Raw genomic sequence first — 24,464 nt, 5'->3', positions numbered from 1 at the left:
CATGGAACAAGGAACATGGAACATGGAACATAACATGGAACATGGAACATGGAACATGGAACATGGAACATTCAACATGGAACATGGAACATGGACCATTGAACATGGAACATGGAACATGGAACATGGAACATGGAACATGGAACATGGAACATGGAACATGGAACAAGAAACACGGAACATAGAACAAGGAGAAAGAGCATTGACCGTGGAACATTGAACAAGGAACATGGAATATGGAACAAGGAACATGGAACATAGAGCATGGAACATGGAACATAGAACATGGAACATGGAACATTAAACATGGAACATGGAACATGGAACAGGGAACAAGGAACATGGAACATAGAACATGGAACATAGAGCATGGAACATGGAACACGGAACAAGGTACACAGAAAATGGAACATGGAACATGGAACATGGAACAAGGAACATGGAACATAGAACATGGAACATGGAACATAGAGATTGGAACATGGAACGTGGAACAATGAACACAGAACATGGAACAAGGAACATGGAACAAGGAACAAGGTACACAGAAAATGGAACAAGGAACATAGAACATGGAGCATGGAACATGGAACATAGAACATGGAACATGGAACATAGAGATTGGAACATGGAACGTGGAACAAGGAACACAGAACATGGAACAAGGAACATGGAACATGGAACAAGGAACATGGAACTTGGAACATAGAACATGGAGCATGGAACATGGAACATAGAACATGGAACATGGAACATAGAGATTGGAACATAGAACATGGAACCTGGAACATGGAACATGGAACATAGAGCATGGAACATAGAACATGGAACAAGGAACACAGAACAAGGAACATGGAACATGGAACAAGGAACATGGAACTTGGAACATAGAACATGGAACATGGAACATGGAACATCAAACATGGAACATGGAACAAGGAACAAGGAACATGGAACATGGAACATGGAACATGGAACATGGAACATGGAACATGGACCACGGAACATGGAACATGGACCATGGAACATGGAACATGGGACATGGAACTTGGAACATGGAACATGGAACATGGAACATGGAACATGGAACATGGAACATGGGACATGGACCATTGAACATGGAACATGGAACATGGAACATTGACCATGGAACATGGAACATGGAACATGGAACATTGACCATGAAACATGGAACATGGAACATGGACCATGGAACATGGAACATGGACCATGGAACATGGAGCATGGACCATGGAACATGGAACATGGAACATGGAACATGGAACATGGAACATGGAACATGGAACATGGAACATGGAACATGGAACATGGACCATGGAACATGGAACATGGAACATGGAACATGGAACATGGAACATGCAACATGGAACATGCAACATGGAACATGGACCATTGAACATGGAACATGGAACATGGAACATGGAACATGGAACATGGAACATGGAACATGGAACATGGAACATGGAACATGGAACATGGAACATGGAACATAGAACATGGAACATGGAACATGAAACATGGAACATGGACCATGGAACATGGAACAAGGAACATAGAACATGGAACAAGGAACATGGAACATGGAACAAGGAACATGGAACTTGGAACATAGAACATGGAGCATGGAACATGGAACATAGAACATGGAACATGGAACATGGAACATAGAACATGGAACATGGAACATGAAACATGGAACATGGAACATGGAACATGGAACAAGGAACATGGAACATAGAACATGGAACATGGAACATAGAGCATGGAACATGGAACATCGAACATTGAACATAGAACGTGCAACAAGGAACATAGAACATGGAACAAGGAACATGGAACATGGAGCATGGAACATGGAACATGGAACATGGACCATGGAACATGGAACATGGATTATAAAACATGGAACACGGAACATGGAACATGGAACATTTAACATGGAACATGGAACATGGAACATTGACCATGAAACATGGAACATGGAACATGGACCATGGAACATGGAACATGGACCATGGAACATGGAACATGGAACATGGAACATGGAACATGGAACATGGAACATAGAACATGGAACATGGAACATGGAACATAGAACATGGAACATGGAACATGAAACATGGAACATGGAACATGGAACATGGAACAAGGAACATGGAACATTGACCATGGAACATGGAACATGGAACATGGAACATGGAACATGGAACATGGAACATGGAACATGGAACATGGAACATGGAACATGGAACATGAAACATGGAACATGGAACATGGAACATGGAACATGGAACATGGAACATGGGACATGGAACATGGAACATGGAACATGGAACATGGAACATGCAACATGGAATATGGAACATGGACCATTGAACATGAAACATGGAACATTGAACATGGAACATGGAACATGGAACATGGAACATTGAACATAAAACATGGAACATGGAACATAGAGCATGGAACATAGAACATGGAACATGGAACATGGAACATGGAACATGGAACATGGAACATGGAACAAGAAACATGGAACATGGAACAAGAAACACGGAACATAGAACAAAGAGAAAGAGCATTGACCAATATGGAACATGGAACAAGGAACATGGAACATGGAACAAGGAACATGGAACATAGAACATGGAACATAGAACATAGAACATGGAACATGGAACATGGAACATTGACCATGGAGCATGGAACATGGACCATGGAACATGGAACATGGAACATAGAACATGGAACATAGAACATAGAACATGGAACATGGAACATGGAACATGGAACATGGAACATGGAACATGAAACAAAGAACATGGAACATAGAAATTGGAACATGGAACATAGAGCATGGAACATGGAACATGGAACAAGGAACACAGAACATGGAACAAAGACCTTGGAACATGTAACAAGGAACATGGAACTTGGAACATAGAACATGGAGCATGGAACATGGAACATAGAACATGGAACATGGAACATAGATATTGGAACATAGAACATGGAACCTGGAACATGGAACATAGAACATAAGAACATGGAAAATAGAGCATGGAACATGGAACATGGAACAAGGAACACAGAACATTGAACAAGGAACATGGAACATGGAACAAGGAACATGGAACTTGGAACATGGAACAAAGAACAGGGAACATAGAGCATGGAACATAGGACATGAAACATGGAACATGGAACATGGAACATGGAACATTGACCATGGAGCATGGAACATGGACCATGGAACATGGAACATTGAACATGGAACATGGAACATGGAACATGGAACATGGAACATGGACCATAGAACATGGAACATGTAACATGGAACATGGAACATAAAACATGGAACATGGAACATAAAACATGAAACTTGGAACAAAGAACAGGGAACATAGAACATAGAGCATGGAACATAGGACATGGAACATGGAACATGGAACATGGAACATGGAACATGGAACATTGACCATGGAACATGGAACATGGAACATGGACCATAGAACATGGAACATGGACCATGGAACATAGAACATGGACCATGGAACATGGAACATGGAACATGGACCATGGAACATGAAACATGGACCATGGAACATGGAACATGGAACATGGAACATGGAACATGGAACTTGGAACATGGAACATGGAACATGGAACATGGAACATGGAACATTGACCATGGAGCATGGAACATGGAACATGGAACATAGAACATAGAACATGGAACATGGAACATGAAACATGGAACATAAAACATGGAACATAGAACATAGAGCATTGACCATAGGATATGGAACATGGAACATGGAACATGGAACATGGAACATAGAACATGGAACATCGAACAAGAAACACGGAACATAGAACAAGGACAAAGAGCATTGACCATGGAACATGGAACAAGGAACATGGAACATGGAACAAGGAACATGGAACAAAGAACAGGGAACATAGAGCATGGAACATAGGACATGGAACATGGAACATGGCACATGGAACATGGAACATGGAACATTGACCATGGAGCATGGAACATGGAACATGGAACATAGAACATAGAACATGGAACATGGAACATGAAACATGGAACATAAAACATGGAACATAGAACATAGAGCATTGACCATAGGATATGGAACATGGAACATGGAACATGGAACATGGAACATGGAACAAGAAACACGGAACATAGAACAAGGAGAAAGAGCATTGACCAATATGGAACATGGAACAAGGAACATAGAACATGGAACAAGGAACATGGAACATGGAACAAGGAACATGGAACATAGAGCATGGAACATGGATCATAGAACATGGAACATGGAACATGGAACATGGAACATGGAACATGGAACATGGAACATGGAACATGGAACATGGAACATGGAACATGGAAAATGGAACATGGAACATGGAACATGGAACAAGGAACAGGGAACATAGGACATGGAACATGGAACATAGAGCATGGAACATGGAACATGGAACAAGGAACACAGAACATGGAACAAGGAACATGGAACATGGAACAAGGAACATGGAACAAGGAACATGGAACATGGAACATAACATGGAACATGGAACATGGAACATGGAACATTCAACATGGAACATGGAACATGGACCATTGAACATGGAACATGGAACATGGAACATGGAACATGGAACATGGAACATGGAACATGGAACATGGAACATGGAACATGGAACAAGAAACACGGAACATAGAACAAGGAGAAAGAGCATTGACCGTGGAACATTGAACAAGGAACATGGAATATGGAACAAGGAACATGGAACATAGAGCATGGAACATGGAACATAGAACATGGAACATGGAACATTAAACATGGAACATGGAACATGGAACAGGGAACAAGGAACATGGAACATAGAACATGGAACATAGAGCATGGAACATGGAACACGGAACAAGGTACACAGAAAATGGAACAAGGAACATGGAACATGGAACAAGGAACATGGAACATAGAACATGGAACATGGAACATAGAGATTGGAACATGGAACGTGGAACAAGGAACACAGAACATGGAACAAGGAACATGGAACAAGGAACAAGGTACACAGAAAATGGAACAAGGAACATAGAACATGGAGCATGGAACATGGAACATAGAACATGGAACATGGAACATAGAGATTGGAACATGGAACGTGGAACAAGGAACACAGAACATGGAACAAGGAACATGGAACATGGAACAAGGAACATGGAACTTGGAACATAGAACATGGAGCATGGAACATGGAACATAGAACATGGAACATGGAACATAGAGATTGGAACATAGAACATGGAACCTGGAACATGGAACATGGAACATAGAGCATGGAACATAGAACATGGAACAAGGAACACAGAACAAGGAACATGGAACATGGAACAAGGAACATGGAACTTGGAACATAGAACATGGAACATGGAACATGGAACATCAAACATGGAACATGGAACAAGGAACAAGGAACATGGAACATGGAACATGGAACATGGAACATGGAACATGGAACATGGACCACGGAACATGGAACATGGACCATGGAACATGGAACATGGGACATGGAACTTGGAACATGGAACATGGAACATGGAACATGGAACATGGAACATGGAACATGGAACATGGAACATGGAACATGGGACATGGACCATTGAACATGGAACATGGAACATGGAACATTGACCATGGAACATGGAACATGGAACATGGAACATTGACCATGAAACATGGAACATGGAACATGGACCATGGAACATGGAACATGGACCATGGAACATGGAGCATGGACCATGGAACATGGAACATGGAACATGGAACATGGAACATGGAACATGGAACATTAAACATGGACCATGGAACATGGAACATGGAACATGGAACATGGAACATGGACCATGGAACATGGAACATGGAACATGGAACATGGAACATGGAACATGGAACATGCAACATGGAACATGCAACATGGAACATGGACCATTGAACATGGAACATGGAACATGGAACATGGAATATGGAACATGGAACATGGAACATGGAACATGGAACATGGAACATGGAACATGGAACATGGAACATAGAACATGGAACATGGAACATGAAACATGGAACATGGACCATGGAACATGGAACAAGGAACATAGAACATGGAACAAGGAACATGGAACATGGAACAAGGAACATGGAACTTGGAACATAGAACATGGAGCATGGAACATGGAACATAGAACATGGAACATGGAACATGGAACATAGAACATGGAACATGGAACATGAAACATGGAACATGGAACATGGAACATGGAACATGGAACATGGAACAAGGAACATGGAACATAGAACATGGAACATGGAACATAGAGCATGGAACATGGAACATCGAACATTGAACATAGAACGTGCAACAAGGAACATAGAACATGGAACAAGGAACATGGAACATGGAGCATGGAACATGGAACATGGAACATGGACCATGGAACATGGAACATGGATTATAAAACATGGAACATGGAACATGGAACATGGAACATTTAACATGGAACATGGACCATGGAACATGGAACATGGAACATGGAACATGGAACATGGAACATGGAACATAGAACATGGAACATGGAACATGGAACATAGAACATGGAACATGGAACATGAAACATGGAACATGGAACATGGAACATGGAACAAGGAACATGGAACATTGACCATGGAACATGGAACATGGAACATGGAACATGGAACATGGAACAAGAAACACGGAACATAGAACAAGGAGAAAGAGCATTGACCAATATGGAACATGGAACAAGGAACATGGAACATGGAACAAGGAACATGGAACATAGAACATGGAACATAGAACATAGAACATGGAACATGGAACATGGAACATTGACCATGGAGCATGGAACATGGACCATGGAACATGGAACATGGAACATAGAACATGGAACATAGAACATAGAACATGGAACATGGAACATGGAACATGGAACATGGAACATGGAACATGGAACATGAAACAAAGAACATGGAACATAGAAATTGGAACATGGAACATAGAGCATGGAACATGGAACATGGAACAAGGAACACAGAACATGGAACAAAGACCTTGGAACATGTAACAAGGAACATGGAACTTGGAACATAGAACATGGAGCATGGAACATGGAACATAGAACATGGAACATGGAACATAGATATTGGAACATAGAACATGGAACCTGGAACATGGAACATAGAACATAAGAACATGGAAAATAGAGCATGGAACATGGAACATGGAACAAGGAACACAGAACATTGAACAAGGAACATGGAACATGGAACAAGGAACATGGAACTTGGAACATGGAACAAAGAACAGGGAACATAGAGCATGGAACATAGGACATGAAACATGGAACATGGAACATGGAACATGGAACATTGACCATGGAGCATGGAACATGGACCATGGAACATGGAACATTGAACATGGAACATGGAACATGGAACATGGAACATGGAACATGGACCATAGAACATGGAACATGTAACATGGAACATGGAACATAAAACATGGAACATGGAACATAAAACATGAAACTTGGAACAAAGAACAGGGAACATAGAACATAGAGCATGGAACATAGGACATGGAACATGGAACATGGAACATGGAACATGGAACATGGAACATTGACCATGGAACATGGAACATGGAACATGGACCATAGAACATGGAACATGGACCATGGAACATAGAACATGGACCATGGAACATGGAACATGGAACATGGACCATGGAACATGAAACATGGACCATGGAACATGGAACATGGAACATGGAACTTGGAACATGGAACATGCAACATGGAACATGGAACATGGACCATAGATCATAGAACATGGAACATGGAACATGGAACATGAAACATTGAACATGGAACATGGAACATGGAACATAGAGCATGGAACATAGAACATGGAACATAGAACATAGAGCATTGACCATAGGACATGGAACATGGAACATGGAACATGGAACATGGAACATGGAACATGGAACATGGAACATGGAACATGGAACATGGAACATGGAACATGGAACATGGAACATGGAACATGGAACATGGAACATGGAACATGGAACATGGAACATGGAACATGGAACATGGAACATGGAACATGGAACATCGAACAAGAAACACGGAACATGGAACAAGGACAAAAAGCATTGACCATGGAACATGGAACAAGGAACATGGAACATGGAACAAGGAACATGGAACAAAGAACAGGGTACTTAGAGCATGGAACATAGGACATGGAACATGGAACATGGAACATAAAAAACATGGAACATGGAACATGGAACATTGACCATGGAGCATGGAACATGGACCATGGAACATGGAACATGGAACATAGAACATGGAACATAGAACATAGAACATGGAACATGGAACATGGAACATGGAACATGGAACATGGAACATGGAACATGGAACATGAAACAAGGAACATGGAACATAGAAATTGGAACATGGAACATAGAGCATGGAACATGGAACATGGAACAAGGAACACAGAACATAAAACAAGGAACATGGAACATGGAACAAGGAACATGGAACTTGGAACATAGAACACGGAGCATGGAACATGGAACATAGAACATGGAACATGGAACATAGATATTGGAACATAGAACATGGAACCTGGAACATGGAACATAGAACATAAGAACATGGAACATAGAGCATGGAACATGGAACATGGAACAAGGAACACAGAACATGGAACAAGGAACATGGAACATGGAACAAGGAACATGAAACTTGGAACATGAGTAGGATACCCGGGGATCGTGGACAAACTACCCCTAGAGTGGTAGTTTAATCCTCAGGGGTAGTGAATGCATATATGTTGAATGTTAGGGGTTGTTAGGGGTAGTTTTGGGGTATTTTTAATTGTCAGGGGTAGTTTTATGGGAGTTATCAGTTGATCATGTGACCTTTTTATATGTAGGCACTTTATTAAACTATTTTGTGGATAAAAAGTGTTGGCTTGACCGAGGTTCGAACCCGGATTTTGTAAATGGTTGTCGGAAACGTTACCATTGAGCTATGAGAGCAGTTATAAGTATAGGTTTTATAGTGGTAAATGACACCTTAACTTATATACATATACAGGGTGTGTAAATATTGGAGGTTTGATTTTAACCTGGTTTAGAGGTTTATGGGCTTAATCCTAACATATGTTAGAGGTTTATGGGTTCAACTCTAACCAATCACAAAACATATCATTTCCGGTTGGAGGTTCACGGGTTTGATTCTAACCAACCACAAATCATGTTATTAGAGGTTTATGGGTTCATTTTTAACCAATCATTTCTGGTTGGAGGTTTATGGGTTTAATTCTTATGTATTATAGCGGGAGGTTTGCGGGTTCAATCCTAACCGATTGTTATGTACTAGGTTTATGGGTCCAATTCTAACCAACCACAAAACATATATATATTCTAACCTATTATTTGGAGGTTTGTGAGTTCAATTCTAACCTATTATTTGGAGGTCTATGGGTTTGATTTTAACCTATCACTTCTGGTAAGGTTCACGGGGTCGATTCTAACCAACCACTAATGGTATTGTATTATAGTGGGAGGTTTATGGGTTCAAATCTAACCTAGCTGGAGAGGTTCACGGGTGTGATTCTAACCTAACACAAAACATGTTATTTCCGGTTATCGGGTTTAATCCTAATATATGCTAGAGGTTTAATGCTAACTAACCACAAAATATGTTATTAGAGGTTCACAGGTTCAATTCCAACCAACTATTAATCATGTAGTAGGTTTAAGGTATTGATCCTAATATATGCTAAGGGTTTATGGGTTTAATCCTAACCCAGTAGGATTTGTAAAAAAACAAACATTTTATTCTATATAGTGTATAATGCTTAAGTGGAACTTTACCGTTGAGCATAAATACTGTCAAATGTTGAATGTTATGTGATATTTTATATTATATATACATGCTATAGTGTATAATAAACGTGAAACAAATGATTATCCAATGTTAAAAACAGCTGAAAGAGGGCTAAACTTTACCATGGAGTATAAAAAATGGCCTTTGTAAAGGCCACCAAATGTTGGATGTTAAATTTACATTTTATAGATGTTATGTACTCTTGGGATGATGGGTGCCCTGAATTTATGTTTCTACCTAGTGGTTGGTTGTGTATGAAGCTGTGTAGAGCCAGAGGTTCACGGGTTCGATTTTTATTAATCACCAAACATGTTATTTCCTGTTGGGGTGTTTTCTTTTGTGGGTATGGTGTTGTATTATAGTTAACTGCTTGTATATGAACCTATAGCCTCAGAGGTTCTTGGGTGTAATCCTTACTAATCACCAATCATTTTTGGTTGGGGTGATTTCTTTTGTATGGTTTTGTTATTGTAGTGGGAGTAGTGTGAGTTTTGGAGGTTTGGGGGTTTAATCCTTACTAATCACCAATTATATATGGTTGGGGTAATATGTTGATTTTTAGTGTTGTATTGCTGTTAACTGTTTGTATTTGTGTCATTTCTTGGTTCATTTATTGTCATTTCTTCAGTTTATATGTTGATTTTTGGTATTGTAGTGGGAGGTTCATGGGTTTGATCCCTAGTTGATCTTTTGTATATGTAACACAACCGCACTTTTTATCTTTATACCACTGGAGTGCTAGCGTTGATGGTATTAGTTGTCATAGTTTACAAATTCTCTACTAGGCTGTAGCCTAACTACTGATAGTGTCTTACTAACTACTGATAGCTGATCACGTGACCTCTTGTATATGTAACATAATCTCACTTTATGTATTATTATTTGCTTTTCTGCCAATTATCCCACAGGCTGTTTTAGCTGGTGGACTGCTTTTATGATGTAATTTAAGTTGGGGAAAATAATGAAAACAACTGTACAAGCTAAATATGGATTTATTTACATATCTATATACACTAATACTTATATTACTGTATTCTATACTATTTATATAAACTTATTATTAAATACCTAAATAAATAATCTTATAATCAAATACTTATAACTAATTGAGGTGGAGAGGGGTGGTCATCTGAAACATAATTAGTATATAATATAATTAGTATGGTATAGGGAATTAACTGTTTGAACCTATGGTTATGGGTTTGAATCTTACTAGTGAGAGTAATGTTTCTGCCAAATTAATTAGCTATGACTTTTCCTATTAAGGTTGTAATGCATACGTAATATAACCTCACTTTATATATTTGCTTTTCTGATAGCTGTATTGCTAAATGATATAACCTTACTTTATTATAACTTTATAATTTGTATTAACTTCACGTTAAACAAGTCTATTATACTAGAGTGCTAGTGTCAATGAAATATGTTTTGAGCTATTTTTATTGAATAATATAATATCAGGTTAAACAAAATTTTATAGTAAAAACAATTTTACTTAACTAGTTTAATCAAAGGCATTTACCAAAGATCCAAGAGTTAACCTAAAAATTCTTACTACTAGGACTATAAATGCTTAACCCGGCCTCACCTAGTGAGGGTATAAAAACTCTATCCAATATAAAGCTAAAAGAGGTGTAAGAATACATCATTTCCACTATGGAAGGCATAGCAGAAGAACTACACAAACCCGCTAGGAAAAACTATACCAGACGTAATGTAACTCTTAAAGGGATAAATGATTTATACCAGGTTGATATAGTAGAGATGCAGCCATATGCAAAATTAAACAAGGGGTACCGCTATATTATGACAATCATTAACTGCTTTTTCAAGTTAGGTTTTGCTATACCTTTAAAGGACAAGTCAGGCCCTGTAGTTGCTAAAGCACTTGAACCTATATTAGCTAAATATAAAATGACAAATTTTCAAACTGATCAAGGAAAAGAGTTTTTTAATATTTATATTAATAGGCTGATGAAAGAGTATAACATAAATCATTACCATACATTCTCAGAAATGAAGGTGTCAATATGTGACAGATATAATAAATCGCCTAAGAACAAAATGTATAAATTATTTACTGCTTGTGGAAGCTATGAGTGGCTAAGTATCTTGCCAAATATTGTAAAGTTATATAATAACAGTAAACATAGGACTATTGGCATGAAGCCTAAAGATGTTAAACAAAAACACGTTAAGATGATACTGAAAAGACTAAACAGACTAAAAAACCCTAAAGGTAAAATTAAATTTTAATTAGGAGATAATGTTAGAATTAGTAAAGCTAGAAGAATGTTTAAAAAGGGGTACTTGCCCAACTGGACTAATGAAGTTTTTAAAGTATACGCGATTAAACCTACAAGACCCGTCACATATATACTACAAGACTCAACTGGGGAAATCCTTAAAGGTGGTTTTTATGCTGAGGAAATTAGTAAGGCTAAAACGGGTAATGTATATCTGGTTGAGAAGGTTTTACAGCGTAAAGGTTCTAAATTACTAGTAAAGTGGAAAGGCTTTGATGAAACACATAATAGCTGGATAAATAACAAGGATATAGTTAATTAGTCACTATCTAACAAGGTATTGTAAAAAACACATAATAGTAGGAAAATTGTCAAAGACCTAGTAGTAGTAGTCATCGTTATCTAAAGTATAAAAACAAAACCACTTAGAGCAGTGTAATCAGTAACAATGAGGTTAGTACAGCAGAACGTACAGTTTCCTGCAATAAACTTTGATATCTTTAGCGGTTCAGGGTTAGATAAGAATTTCAAGCATGGTCAACTATTGCCAAGCTCAATTCGGTCAATTCTTTGTGGTCCATAGTTCATGTGGTAAAACCAATGTACTATTCAATATGATCTTTGATCCAAATGGTTTGCGATTTGAAAATATTTATGTTTTCTCAAAGTCTTTATATCAAGACAAATACAAGTTACTTAAACAAGTGTTGCCTGAAGAAATTGGATACTATGAGTATGATGATAATACATTAGTTATAAATCCTAATGATACAAAGAAAAACTCTATAATTATATTTGACGATATAAGTTGTGAGAAACATAATATGATTAGAAGTTATTTTGCTATGGGGAGACATAAAAACTTGGATATATTCTACTTGGGACAGACATACAGTAGTATTCCAAAACAGTTAATCAGAGACAACTGTAACTTTCTTATACTATTTAAACAGGATGAAAGGAACCTGAGATATGTATATAATGATTATGTGACAACTGATATGTCCTTTGACAAGTTAAAAGAGATTTGTGCAGTTTCATAGAAAGATAACTTTGGCTTCCTGATTATCGATAAAACATCAGACCTTAATAAAGGCAGATATAGGGTGGGATTTGACAGTTTTGTAACAGAGTTGTAATGGTTTGGATATACCATTATAATGACCTTAGAGGTTATGATACAAAGCTACATAATGTACAATTAAACCTCTGTGCATACTACTATAAGGATAAGAAGAGATTCTGTGGTAACTACTGTAGTAGAAAACCCCTATATGGCTATATGTTTAACAAGAGATGCTGGAGACATAAGAAACCTAAAAGCTCTGCTATAACACCTCCTGTGGTGTTATTAATGATATCATCAAGTGAATGAACATACAATAGAGATATATGGTTAAATTTCTTGTTTAGATGCCAAGAGAGGGCTATTCCTTTAGAATTTGTAATATATTATGAAGACATAGCTAATTGTATGGTTAGGGACCCATAGAATTTAATATCGAGATTTCGACCGTTTTTGGATGTATTTGGTAAAGCATTACCATTGTGCAACCTTTATGGCAGTGTAAACTTTACACAGATATGTAATAAAATGTTAGAGTATGGTTGTAAGATACCCTATGCCACTCGGTGTGTATTATTAACTGAAAGGACTATCTCTATAACATCCCCTTTTAAATTATATAAATGTATTTTGGATTTTAAATATCACATTGACATAAGTTACAATGTAAACTATGCTAAAGTTCCTGATGGGCTGCCTAAAGGTTACAGAAACAAACCCTTTAGCGGTGTAAACAACCTCTGTCAGAGATCTTATACTACTGAGTTTCTTAAAGTTGCACTACCAACAGTGTCTAAATATTGTGAAAAGTTTGGCATCTCCCTTAATAATGGTGTGTATAGTGTTATAAACTATGTGCTATTTGATCAGTGGAGAGCATTTACCGGCTCTAACCCTAGTGAATTTTGGCTATTAAACTTGTTTTTACTAGACCATGTACATGAACAAAGACCGATTGAGCTACTTAAAAAATATATGGAAAAGATAATTGAAAGTGACAAGTATACAGTAGCTGAAATACCTCAGTGGAGAGATGGCTGGAAACAAATGTTTGTATTTAAAAGTTTTACCGGTAAATACCAAATACCAAGATTTGATGCTAAAGCAAGACAATATTACCATGGCATAGACTTAAGTATAGGAATAACCCTGTTATATATTATATGGTATTTTGAAAAAAATAAAAGGTGTTTTTTAGGCAGGTTGAAACCCCATAAAACTACATATGCAGGTTGACATACTTCATTCACAAATATGAGTTCCAAGGATAAACAACAGCTAACTGCTCGACTTATAGAGCTTAGAAAGGCTATTAAACGCAAGTATAAAATGTTTAAAGAGGGTACAGAGGATACGGATTTATAGCTGGAAAAACAGTACAGACCTATTATACAGGAATTAAGAAAAGCTGCACCACAGCCGCTAATTAAAAGTGAAGTTAAGGAAGAGGAGCCTATGGACTATGAAACAATGGATTCAGAAAATGAGATAGTAGCTGAACCACCAGCTTCATCCACCCCTATGAGGGTAGTTGAGCCACTAGCTACCCCTATGAGACCTAAAGGATCAGAATTTACCGAACTTGTCTCAAAACCAACTAATTTAGCCTCTATTACTCAGTTTGTTGAAGAATACTTTGACAACCCAGTGACACAACAATATATGACGTGGTTTATTAAGGATATGGGTGGTAAACAAAAGGTAATAGATTATACATTTGGCCCACGTTATGAAGACGGTAGTGTGCTAATGGTTGGCAGTGAAAACCTGGACTTTGACCATAAAGGCAATATACGTATCGGTGGTGTTAACTATGGAGCGTCTGAAGGTCTCTATGAACTATTATTCAAGCGATTACCCGATAAAGATACTTACAAAGAAAACGATTTAAATGCCTACAAAAGTATATTGTATGCTACAAATGCACATAGGGAGAATTATGAACCTACAGGTCGAGTTAAATCAAATAGAGGTCAAAAATATCTTAAAATCATACAGCCATTGATGTCTGCACAAGGGAAAGGCTTACTATGGAAAAATATACAATCCCGAGACATTATCTATTGGGATGATGTAAATGAGCTTGTAAACAGACTTGGACATATAATTATGTCTACAGAGACTGGAAACAGAGTGCATTCCAATGAGATCATCAGTATTATAGAAGAGCTGCGTGAAGCTGGGTATATAAGAGGTGGTGGAAACTCTAGGTTTAAATCATTAATATAATGACTATTGATAAGTTTGGACGCATTAGTAAATCTGGCAAAGATCCTGTTAAAGGACCCAAGGGCGACGGGTTTTTTTTTTCAGCCGAGGGAAACTACGACCTACAGAGTAAAATTCTGACTAATATTGGTAAACCTAAAAACAGTAATGATGCGGCTTCAAAGGAATATGTTGATAAAAGAATTATACCAGGTGATAAACACACCTATAATCTTAGAAGTAAAAGATTAATAAATGTGGGTGATCCTGTTGGAAATACTGATGGAGTCAACTACCAGACTATAAAACAACTCTGTCTAACACTCAAGGACTCCCATTTTGATGCTCAGGGGAAACAAATAACACATCTAGCTGAGCCTAAGGATAAAGACGATGCTATAACAAAAGAATATTTGGAGAGAAGTACAAATAGTATATTTACACCAATGTCTACACATTTGGATAGACTTAAATCCGACATTACTACCATCAATGAGAAAATATCACAACATCAGAGTTTAATAACGCAAAACAAAATACATCATGATAGAGAGTTGCAAAAATTCAGCGTGATTCTATTTAACTATATCCATAAAAGACATACGGGAAGGTCTGCCAATTTACCTATTACTGGAGAAAATGATTATCTAAATTGGGAGGAACTATATAATGTGCCCGATGAAAAAGAAGCCAATGAAGAAGTAAAACCCCTCCCCCCAAATAACTATGATCTGTTCATGACTAGTGAATAAAAAGCACGCGTCTATAGTTGACTAATCATTAAAGCTTAGATCTTTGAACATGTCGGTTCTTGTGTTTCTATTGCTTGTACCACACACTGTGTTGTGTAATAAAACATTAGAATATTTACAAAAGTATGGCTATATAGCTGATTCTGCTTTAAACGACGACATAGGTGATGCGGTAAAACAGTTTCAAGAGACGTTTAACTTGGAAGTGACCGGTACCTTAGATAATGCAACATTAGAATTATTAAACCAACCACGATGTGGTAATAAAGATAATCCACTGCCATTTGCAGTTATACCTAACCGTAAATGGAATACAACAGTAATTACATGGTATGGATATAATATATCTCATCTAGGTAATATTATTATTGAAAAAGCATTCCGTGTATGGGAGAAACATGCAAACATTACTTTTAGAAGGTCATTTCATAATCCTACCATCTTTATTTCATTTTCAGTTCAAAGTAAACATATGTTCTACGCTAGAAAAATTACATGTCATTATGAATTTGATGGGCCCGGTTTAGAACTATCTCATGCTTATACACCTCAAGCTGGATTTAATTCAACCGATATTCATCTGGACTCTGAGGAGAATTGGGATTATACTATGGACTTACCGCGTTATGAAAACATTTCGTTTTTTCTAACATTAGTACACGAGATTGGACACGCGTTAGGTTTAGACCACTCTTTTGATAACGAATCAATAATGTACCCTTTTATGAGGCATCCTCAAGGAATCGTAGATCTAAATGAATTTGAATTAGGTAAAGATGATATATTAGCTATTCAGTTTCTATATGGTAGACGCCCTATTCAAACAACAACTATTAAACCAACAACAACTATTAAATCAACAACATCCACAACATCTACAACAACTAGTAAACCACTACCAACAACAACAACAACAACTAGTAAACCAGTTACATTTACAAAACAAAATAACTATGAAAATATCAATATTTGTGAACTAAAAAGAAACATATCTACATACATAATTGTAAATAAGAAAATATTTGCATTTTTGCTAGATCGTGTATGGATACTAAGTCTTGACCCTGCAGAAAGAACCCCGGAACAGTATAATACAAGTATAAAGATTACAGACTGGCTAAACTTTCTACCTCATGATTTTAAAGAGGTATCAGCCATTTACCAAAGACCAAGTGGTCAAATAGCTTTATTTAGCGGGAAAGATGTTTACCTATTTCAATATCCATCATTAGCATTTAATGTTAGATATAGTATTAGTAATGTAGTAGGGAGACCTGTTAGTAATGTAAATGCAGTTTTAGCCGGTAACACAGGTAAGACCCTGTTGCTTATAGACAATTGGTCTTTATACTCACTGGATGAGTGTTCATTCAGAGCTACTCATTTAGGTGGTATAAGCTCCTACTTGAATGGGGTTCCTAACAGTGTTAATGGGGCTTTTCGGTATATAAATGGTAGACTATACTTTTTAACTGACAGTGCTGTTTTGGAGTACAACGAGTTTATAGGCGCTGTTACGGGATCGGTAAAAAGTACATTTGATATTTTAGAAATTACCTGTATACGTGAGACATTGCTCACCAGATTGTATGAGGTGCTTAAATACCTACAGTAATGAAAAAGACACTCAGAAAGAAACGATTCCCCAAAAGAGGAAGTGGGCTTGTTGCTTCAGCTATAAATAAGGTTATCGATAAATTATCTATTGAACTACATTTACCAGCCAGTATTAACCCTTTTAATTTTAAGCATTTTAATTACTGTGACCTGGAACAAAATTAAAGGGAAGGTAAAAAAAAAGGAGATAAAGGAATAAACAAATTAGACGAGGCGTGTAAGGTACACGATATTGCCTATTCAAAATACAAAGATAACGCGAGCCAACTAAACGCAGACCAGCAGCTGATTGATAGCGCGTGGCAACGTGTAAAAGCATCAGACTCTAGTGTTGGCAAGAAAGCCACAGCTCTAGCGATAACAGGTATAATGAAGACTAAAACAGCTTTTGGAGGAGGTCAAAAAAAGAAAAGAAGACATGCCCCTAAAACAAGGGGTAAGGGTCTGTATCTTAGACCATATAAAAGAGAAGGTGGTGGTAAGAGGAAAGTAAAACGTAGAATTATAAAGAAAAAAAAAGCTTGTCAATACCGATAAAACCTCTAACAAACTATGACTTGATAAAGTATGCAAAATTACTTAAAATACCAAACTTTAGAGGTGTATATATGAGGGATGGTTTACCAAAAAAGTCAAAAGTGTATGAATCAGCAATAGTGAATTTAGACAGTACAAGTAGTATAAAACACGGGGGTGATCCCGTGACGTCATAATTAGGTAATTGGTAAGTATTTTGTGATTGTGGAGCAGCGTGAATTACGCAGCGACTCTGGCGATGTATGTTGTGGATTGGTTGGTATTGTTATTAGGTCAAGGTTGTCTGAATGTGTTTTTTTAAATGTTCAGCTTTAATGTTTCAAATATACCATGTACTGGATTGTAAAAATATGTATTGTTCCATTTAACTATCCATCAACTAGCTGTCTCATATAATCTTCGAACTCTGGGCGGAGAAAGTACGAGGTACTAGATACTTGTGAGTTCTGTATCGGTGACATAGTTACGTCTACTGCGTTTTGTTCTTGAGTGTTTTGTTCTTGAGTGTTTTGTTCTTGAATATTATTATTTGAGATATTCGATGTTGAAGATATTTTGGGGTCTTGAATAGGAGCTGAATTTCTTGCAGACATGTTTTCCTGACGGTAGCTAAGAGTCAAATGATCTGTAGTTTACTCTGTTAACACTTATATAGTGTTTACAGAAATTCTAAATGTTTGCACAGAGACGTTTCAATCTTCCGAGAGATGATTCTCACGGAACGACAACAGATGTGAGTGTTCGCATGTGTGTGCCTATAAATAACTAGGCCTACTCGTTCTCGCGGGGGACCGACATGTGATTAACTGTTATTGCTTTACTTTTTCTAGCGTCACTGATTACGCTTAGCGGTGTTACGGCTTTTTGTTAATGGATTATTTTATCTATGTAGGAGGTAAGTTAACCTATTATTGTTTCTGCATTGTGTTCAAGATTGTTGTTTGTCGCGCAAACTAGACACGCTTCATTCGTATTGCGTACTGCTTTGTGTCAAGCAATTTTATCCTGTCACATTTTGTAATTTCCAGAGTTTTAATTATATTTCCCTGTTGTATTTTAAGTTTAAGTGTTTCCAGTTTGTGATACACGTCGTCCCATTGTGATTTGTGGAATATTCCCTAAATATACAGGTAATTAATTTTTCTTGTCATATACATATAGTATCCTAATATATATTAGCTTTTACTATTTATTTATAAGAAGCTCATTCCTTAATCATTACTTAAATTAGCTCAACTATTTGTATAAAAGATCCTACCACTATTTTGTCTAATCATTTAAATACAACCTTTCTCATAGTATAAAAACGAAACTAACTTATCTTTCAAATATAATCCTAATTATATGAAAACTTTACAAGACTATAAATAAATATTTCGGTAAATCTGCACTTACAAAACACTTATCTTAACTCAAAAATTCTTTTGCTGTATGAATACAACAATATACGTTACAACCATTTTTACCGCCTATTTTATAATAATTTTCTACAGAATAAAACGGCTTTCGATTAGAAATAGTTTAGGTATTGGCAGTGAGTTTTTAGTCTTTTCACGTGATATAAAAATTTGAGGCCAATCTCACTAGAGTTTACTAGTGTATTTTGTTGACTATTAATTAAAACTAATGCAGTACATAGCAAACAGCTGATTGATTTATCACTTAACAGATTGCACTACGTTTCTTTTTTGCTTCAAATTTTTACATTACTTGGGAAGTCTATTCTGTGTATAGTCAATGGTTTTATGTTTTTAAGAAAATTGGTATTCCAATATCGCTAAATCACTATACGTATTTAATGTCTCACATTTTGTAACAGATGTTATGTAAACCGCAAATAATCTTTCTTGTGATATATACAAACAAAAAACTATATCATTTACCTCAAATCATTATATTATAATAAAAAATAAATGATTTAGGATAAAAAAAATATCTTATAATGTACATTGTCCTTGCCAAAATAAATGTATGTTTATTCAAGTTCACCTCATATTTTGTTGTAGTCCTAATGATAATATTAATTACCTTTTGTTGTTTTTGTATTTGTTAAAATATGGACTGATTAAACTGAATAACTAAACATTTTTAAGATTGAAAAAATGTTTACCGATTTCCTTAACTAACAATGTATAAACGTATAAATTGTTCTTCACAAAACGAGATATCTAAATATGACTCTAATACATTAATTATTAACTTGTTTGGATTATAAAAGGTAAAATGTGATTGCCTAAAATTATACTTTGTTTTTTATTGAGGATTGCTTTATTGACATACGTAAAAATTTCTTCACATTCTAATAATCATAATAGAAAACTATATATTTTACTTAACAATTTTTATATTAAATTATTCTTTGTTCTTTTATCTCAAATTGCTTTCTCACGTACATGAATTGACTCACTTTTTGTTACGCTCTTAAATTATAATATTAATCAAGGTACTTCTCATAGTCAGTTGGCGACTTTATTAAAATATAGCTCGATTAAATTGGTTGTTTTTTATACGATTTTCTTAACATATGACTTGTTCTTCTCAAAATAAACATATAAAATGGTTCTAATACTTAATTGCTTAATGTGTTTTTTTTTCTTCTAGAGTTAACTAACGCAGCTTTACTTGAAACACGGAGTATTCCTGATTTACTACAGGTAATTATTTGAAAAATCTTAGTTTACGCATAGTTCAGATGGTTTCTATCTCTTTGTAATCTTTCCTTAAAAAATACATGTACAACTAAATATATTTTAGTTAATAGTATTTATATTAAATTATTCTTTGTTCTTTTATCTCAAATTGCTTTCTCACGTACATGAATTGTTTCACTTTTTGTTATGCTCTTAAATTATAATATTAATCAAGGTACTTCTCATAGTCAGTTGCTGACTTTATTAAAATATAGCTCGATTAAATTGGTTGTTTTTTATACGATTTTCTTAACATATGATTTGTTCTTCTCAAAATAAACATATAAAATGGTTCTAATACTTAATTGCTTAATGTGTTTTTTTTTCTTCTAGAGTTAACTAACGCAGCTTTACTTGAAACACGGAGTATTCCTGATTTACTACAGGTAATTATTTGAAAAATCTTAGTTTACGCATAGTTCAGATGGTTTCTATCTCTTTGTAATCTTTCCTTAAAAAATACATGTACAACTAAATATATTTTAGTTAATAGTATTTGTAAAATGCTACGATTGTTATGTGTTTATTTTACTTAGCTCGGTTAATAATTTAATTTACTTCATATCTCGTTCTTATTGTTTCTTGTATTATTGAACATTCTTAAGCCAAAAAATATATTTTAAATTGTAATTTGCATCTCCATAAGTATTATAAAATCACGTATCTTGTTTTGGATTATTAAAACGGCTATTCCGCTATCTTTCAAATAATATTAATATCAAAATAAATATTAATAATTAATGGCTGCTCTTGCTAGTCCCCCACTACACCTCATATCCTTTGATTGGGTGGGTAGACCACGCCTCCAGCAAGCCCCGTCCCCACTACGCTACCTGTCCTGTGATTGGCTGAGTAGACCACGCCTCCACTTAGTCCAACCCCCCACCAGAGCGCACAAAACTAGTTGAATCTCTTTCAAACCTCACTACATCTTGTGTACTCGCACGGTACACATCATGTTCTGTCTCCTTTCAAACCCTTGTCTATCTAGGGTTTGAATGAATCTTTATCATGCGACAGTGGTCAAACCAAGTTGCATTTCTATCCATCCTTTACATACAACAGTGGTCAAACCAAGTTGTATTTAAATCCTTCCTGAACATGCGACAGTGGTCAAACCAAGTTGCATTTCTATCCATCCTTTACATACAACAGTGGTCAAACCAAGTTGTATTTAAATCCTTCCTGAACATGCGACAGTGGTCAAACCAAGTTGCATTTCTATCCATCCTTTACATACAACAGTGGTCAAACCAAGTTGTATTTAAATCCTTCCTGAACATGCGACAGTGGTCAAACCAAGTTGCATTTCTATCCATCCTTTACATACAACAGTGGTCAAACCAAGTTGTATTTAAATCCTTCCTGAACATGCGACAGTGGTCAAACCAAGTTGCATTTCTATCCATCCTTTACATACAACAGTGGTCAAACCAAGTTGTATTTAAATCCTTCCTGAACATGCGACAGTGGTCAAACCAAGTTGCATTTCTATCCATCCTTTACATACAACAGTGGTCAAACCAAGTTGTATTTAAATCCTTCCTGAACATGCGACAGTGGTCAAACCAAGTTGCATTTCTATCCATCCTTTACATACAACAGTGGTCAAACCAAGTTGTATTTAAATCCTTCCTGAACATGCGACAGTGGTCAAACCAAGTTGCATTTCTATCCATCCTTTACATACAACAGTGGTCAAACCAAGTTGTATTTAAATCCTTCCTGAACATGCGACAGTGGTCAAACCAAGTCCCATTTCTACCCTTCCTTAACATACAGCAATGGTAAACCCAAGCTGCTCCTTTCAAGCCCTTGCCTATGTTATATGTCTAAAAGTTCTTCATGCATGTACTGTTTAGTCTTTCTTGCTAGATAATTTGCTTTAGTAGTTGTGACTTGGTGTTAGTGGTTTGAATCTTTGCATGTTTTTTTTTAAATAACTAATGACCTTGACCTACTTGTATTATTGGTTGTTTGAAACTTTATCTTTAAAATAGTTTCTCTGCCCACATGCAACTCCTCCTTTTAGATGTACTTATTCCCCCACCTCTTTACCACACTCAAATCTTCCCCCACTCTGTCTATCTATATCCCCCACCACTTAGGGTGGGTATAAATGAGAGAGCATATTGGTTAATAACATCATTCTGTTGCCAGCCTGCAGAAAAGCCATGGACCCCTGCTTAAGAAAGACTACCAAGCCAATGAAGCCAGTGGCAGGCATGAAGAGATCTAAACTTCAGGAGGCGTTGACTGGAGGTGTTAAGAAGATGAAATCATCAACTCCTTCTGAAACCCTGGTCAACAAGACTCTGTCGCAGCCGGGATCCTCTTCATCTGCCGCCAAGACTCTTTCGCAGCCAGGCAAGACTCTGTCGCAGCCGGGATCCTCTTCATCTGCTTTGTCTGACGATGCAAAGAAAACAACTACAATATCAACTCAATCTTCCCTTGCCGCCAAGACTCTTTCGCAGCCAGGATCTTCTTCTGCTTTGTTTGAAGATAGATTGAAGAAACCTTCTTCTGGTAACACTTCGTCGAAGAAACGGTCTGATTCATCGTCTTCCTCTTCTTCTTCTTCGTCATCATCTTCCTCGTCTTCTTCATCGTCCTCGTCCTCTTCTTCTACGTCATCGCCCAAAAATCAAACAATTAAGTCCCCTCTATCCATGCTTCTCTCTCCCATAATTCTCTCCTTGCTATCTCCTATTAAATCTCCAGAAAAGCCATCCACTCCCAAACGTAAGCCATCTCCAAAACCTCAACCACATAGCCTAACTCTTCCTAATTTAAATTCCTCCTCGAACCAAATGCCTGACATAGATTCTCCTGAAATTACCATTCCAAACCCCCCACCCAAATCCCTCCCTGCTGCACCCACCGTTGTTAGAAAACTCTTTACTAAAACTGAATCCTCAAAAGAATCCCTTCCCCCCATTCAAACCCTTCTGAAAAATTGGTAAAACTCATGGCCAAAAGACGAGCTGCATTTAAGCCCAAGCCACAATGTTCTTATATTTTCCAAAAAGGGGTGAAAAAAGGTGAGCGTTGTGAAAAGTCCTGCTTTTCTGATGCTAATGTGTGCAGCCTCCACACTAAGGGGAAAAGCAGGATGGTACCCACTCAACCTAAAATTATTAGCAGCAAACCTGTCGCTACCAATCCTCAGTCATTTGAAAGACCATCAATAATCGTCAAAAGCCAGGCTCAGGAAAAATCTTGTACATCTGATCCAACACCGAGCACCTCACGTGTTGTTGTGATAGACAAGATTTTGCCTAGCCAACCACGAACGTCAGGCTTTGCTCG

At 36.8% G+C, this 24,464-nt stretch overlaps 1 protein-coding gene across 1 annotated transcript; it reads left to right on the top strand.

Annotated features, from left to right (window-relative positions):
* The first annotated feature begins 21,483 nt into the window (after positions 1-21,483).
* Positions 21,484-24,118, top strand: LOC128985203 (uncharacterized protein DDB_G0271670-like). Its single transcript, XM_054404589.1, has 2 exons — positions 21,484-21,538; positions 23,313-24,118. Exon 2 carries the CDS (start codon positions 23,327-23,329, stop codon positions 24,116-24,118), a length of 792 nt encoding a protein of 263 aa, XP_054260564.1. The 5' UTR covers positions 21,484-21,538; positions 23,313-23,326.
* The last annotated feature ends 346 nt before the right edge of the window (positions 24,119-24,464 follow it).

This window comes from Macrosteles quadrilineatus, unplaced genomic scaffold, assembly GCF_028750875.1.
Source record: "Macrosteles quadrilineatus isolate MER2022 unplaced genomic scaffold, UCM_ALF_1.0 Scaffold_2__2_contigs__length_208266976, whole genome shotgun sequence".
NCBI classification, from domain to species: domain Eukaryota; kingdom Metazoa; phylum Arthropoda; class Insecta; order Hemiptera; family Cicadellidae; genus Macrosteles; species Macrosteles quadrilineatus.
Note: the sequence above shows the minus strand (reverse complement) of the source record. Positions and strands in the feature narration are given on the sequence as shown.

What these genes read in the sequence shown, in the direction of transcription:
- LOC128985203 (XM_054404589.1), top strand. Translation starts at nt 23,327, where the DNA reads ATGGACCCCTGCTTAAGAAAGACTACCAAGCCAATGAAGCCAGTGGCA.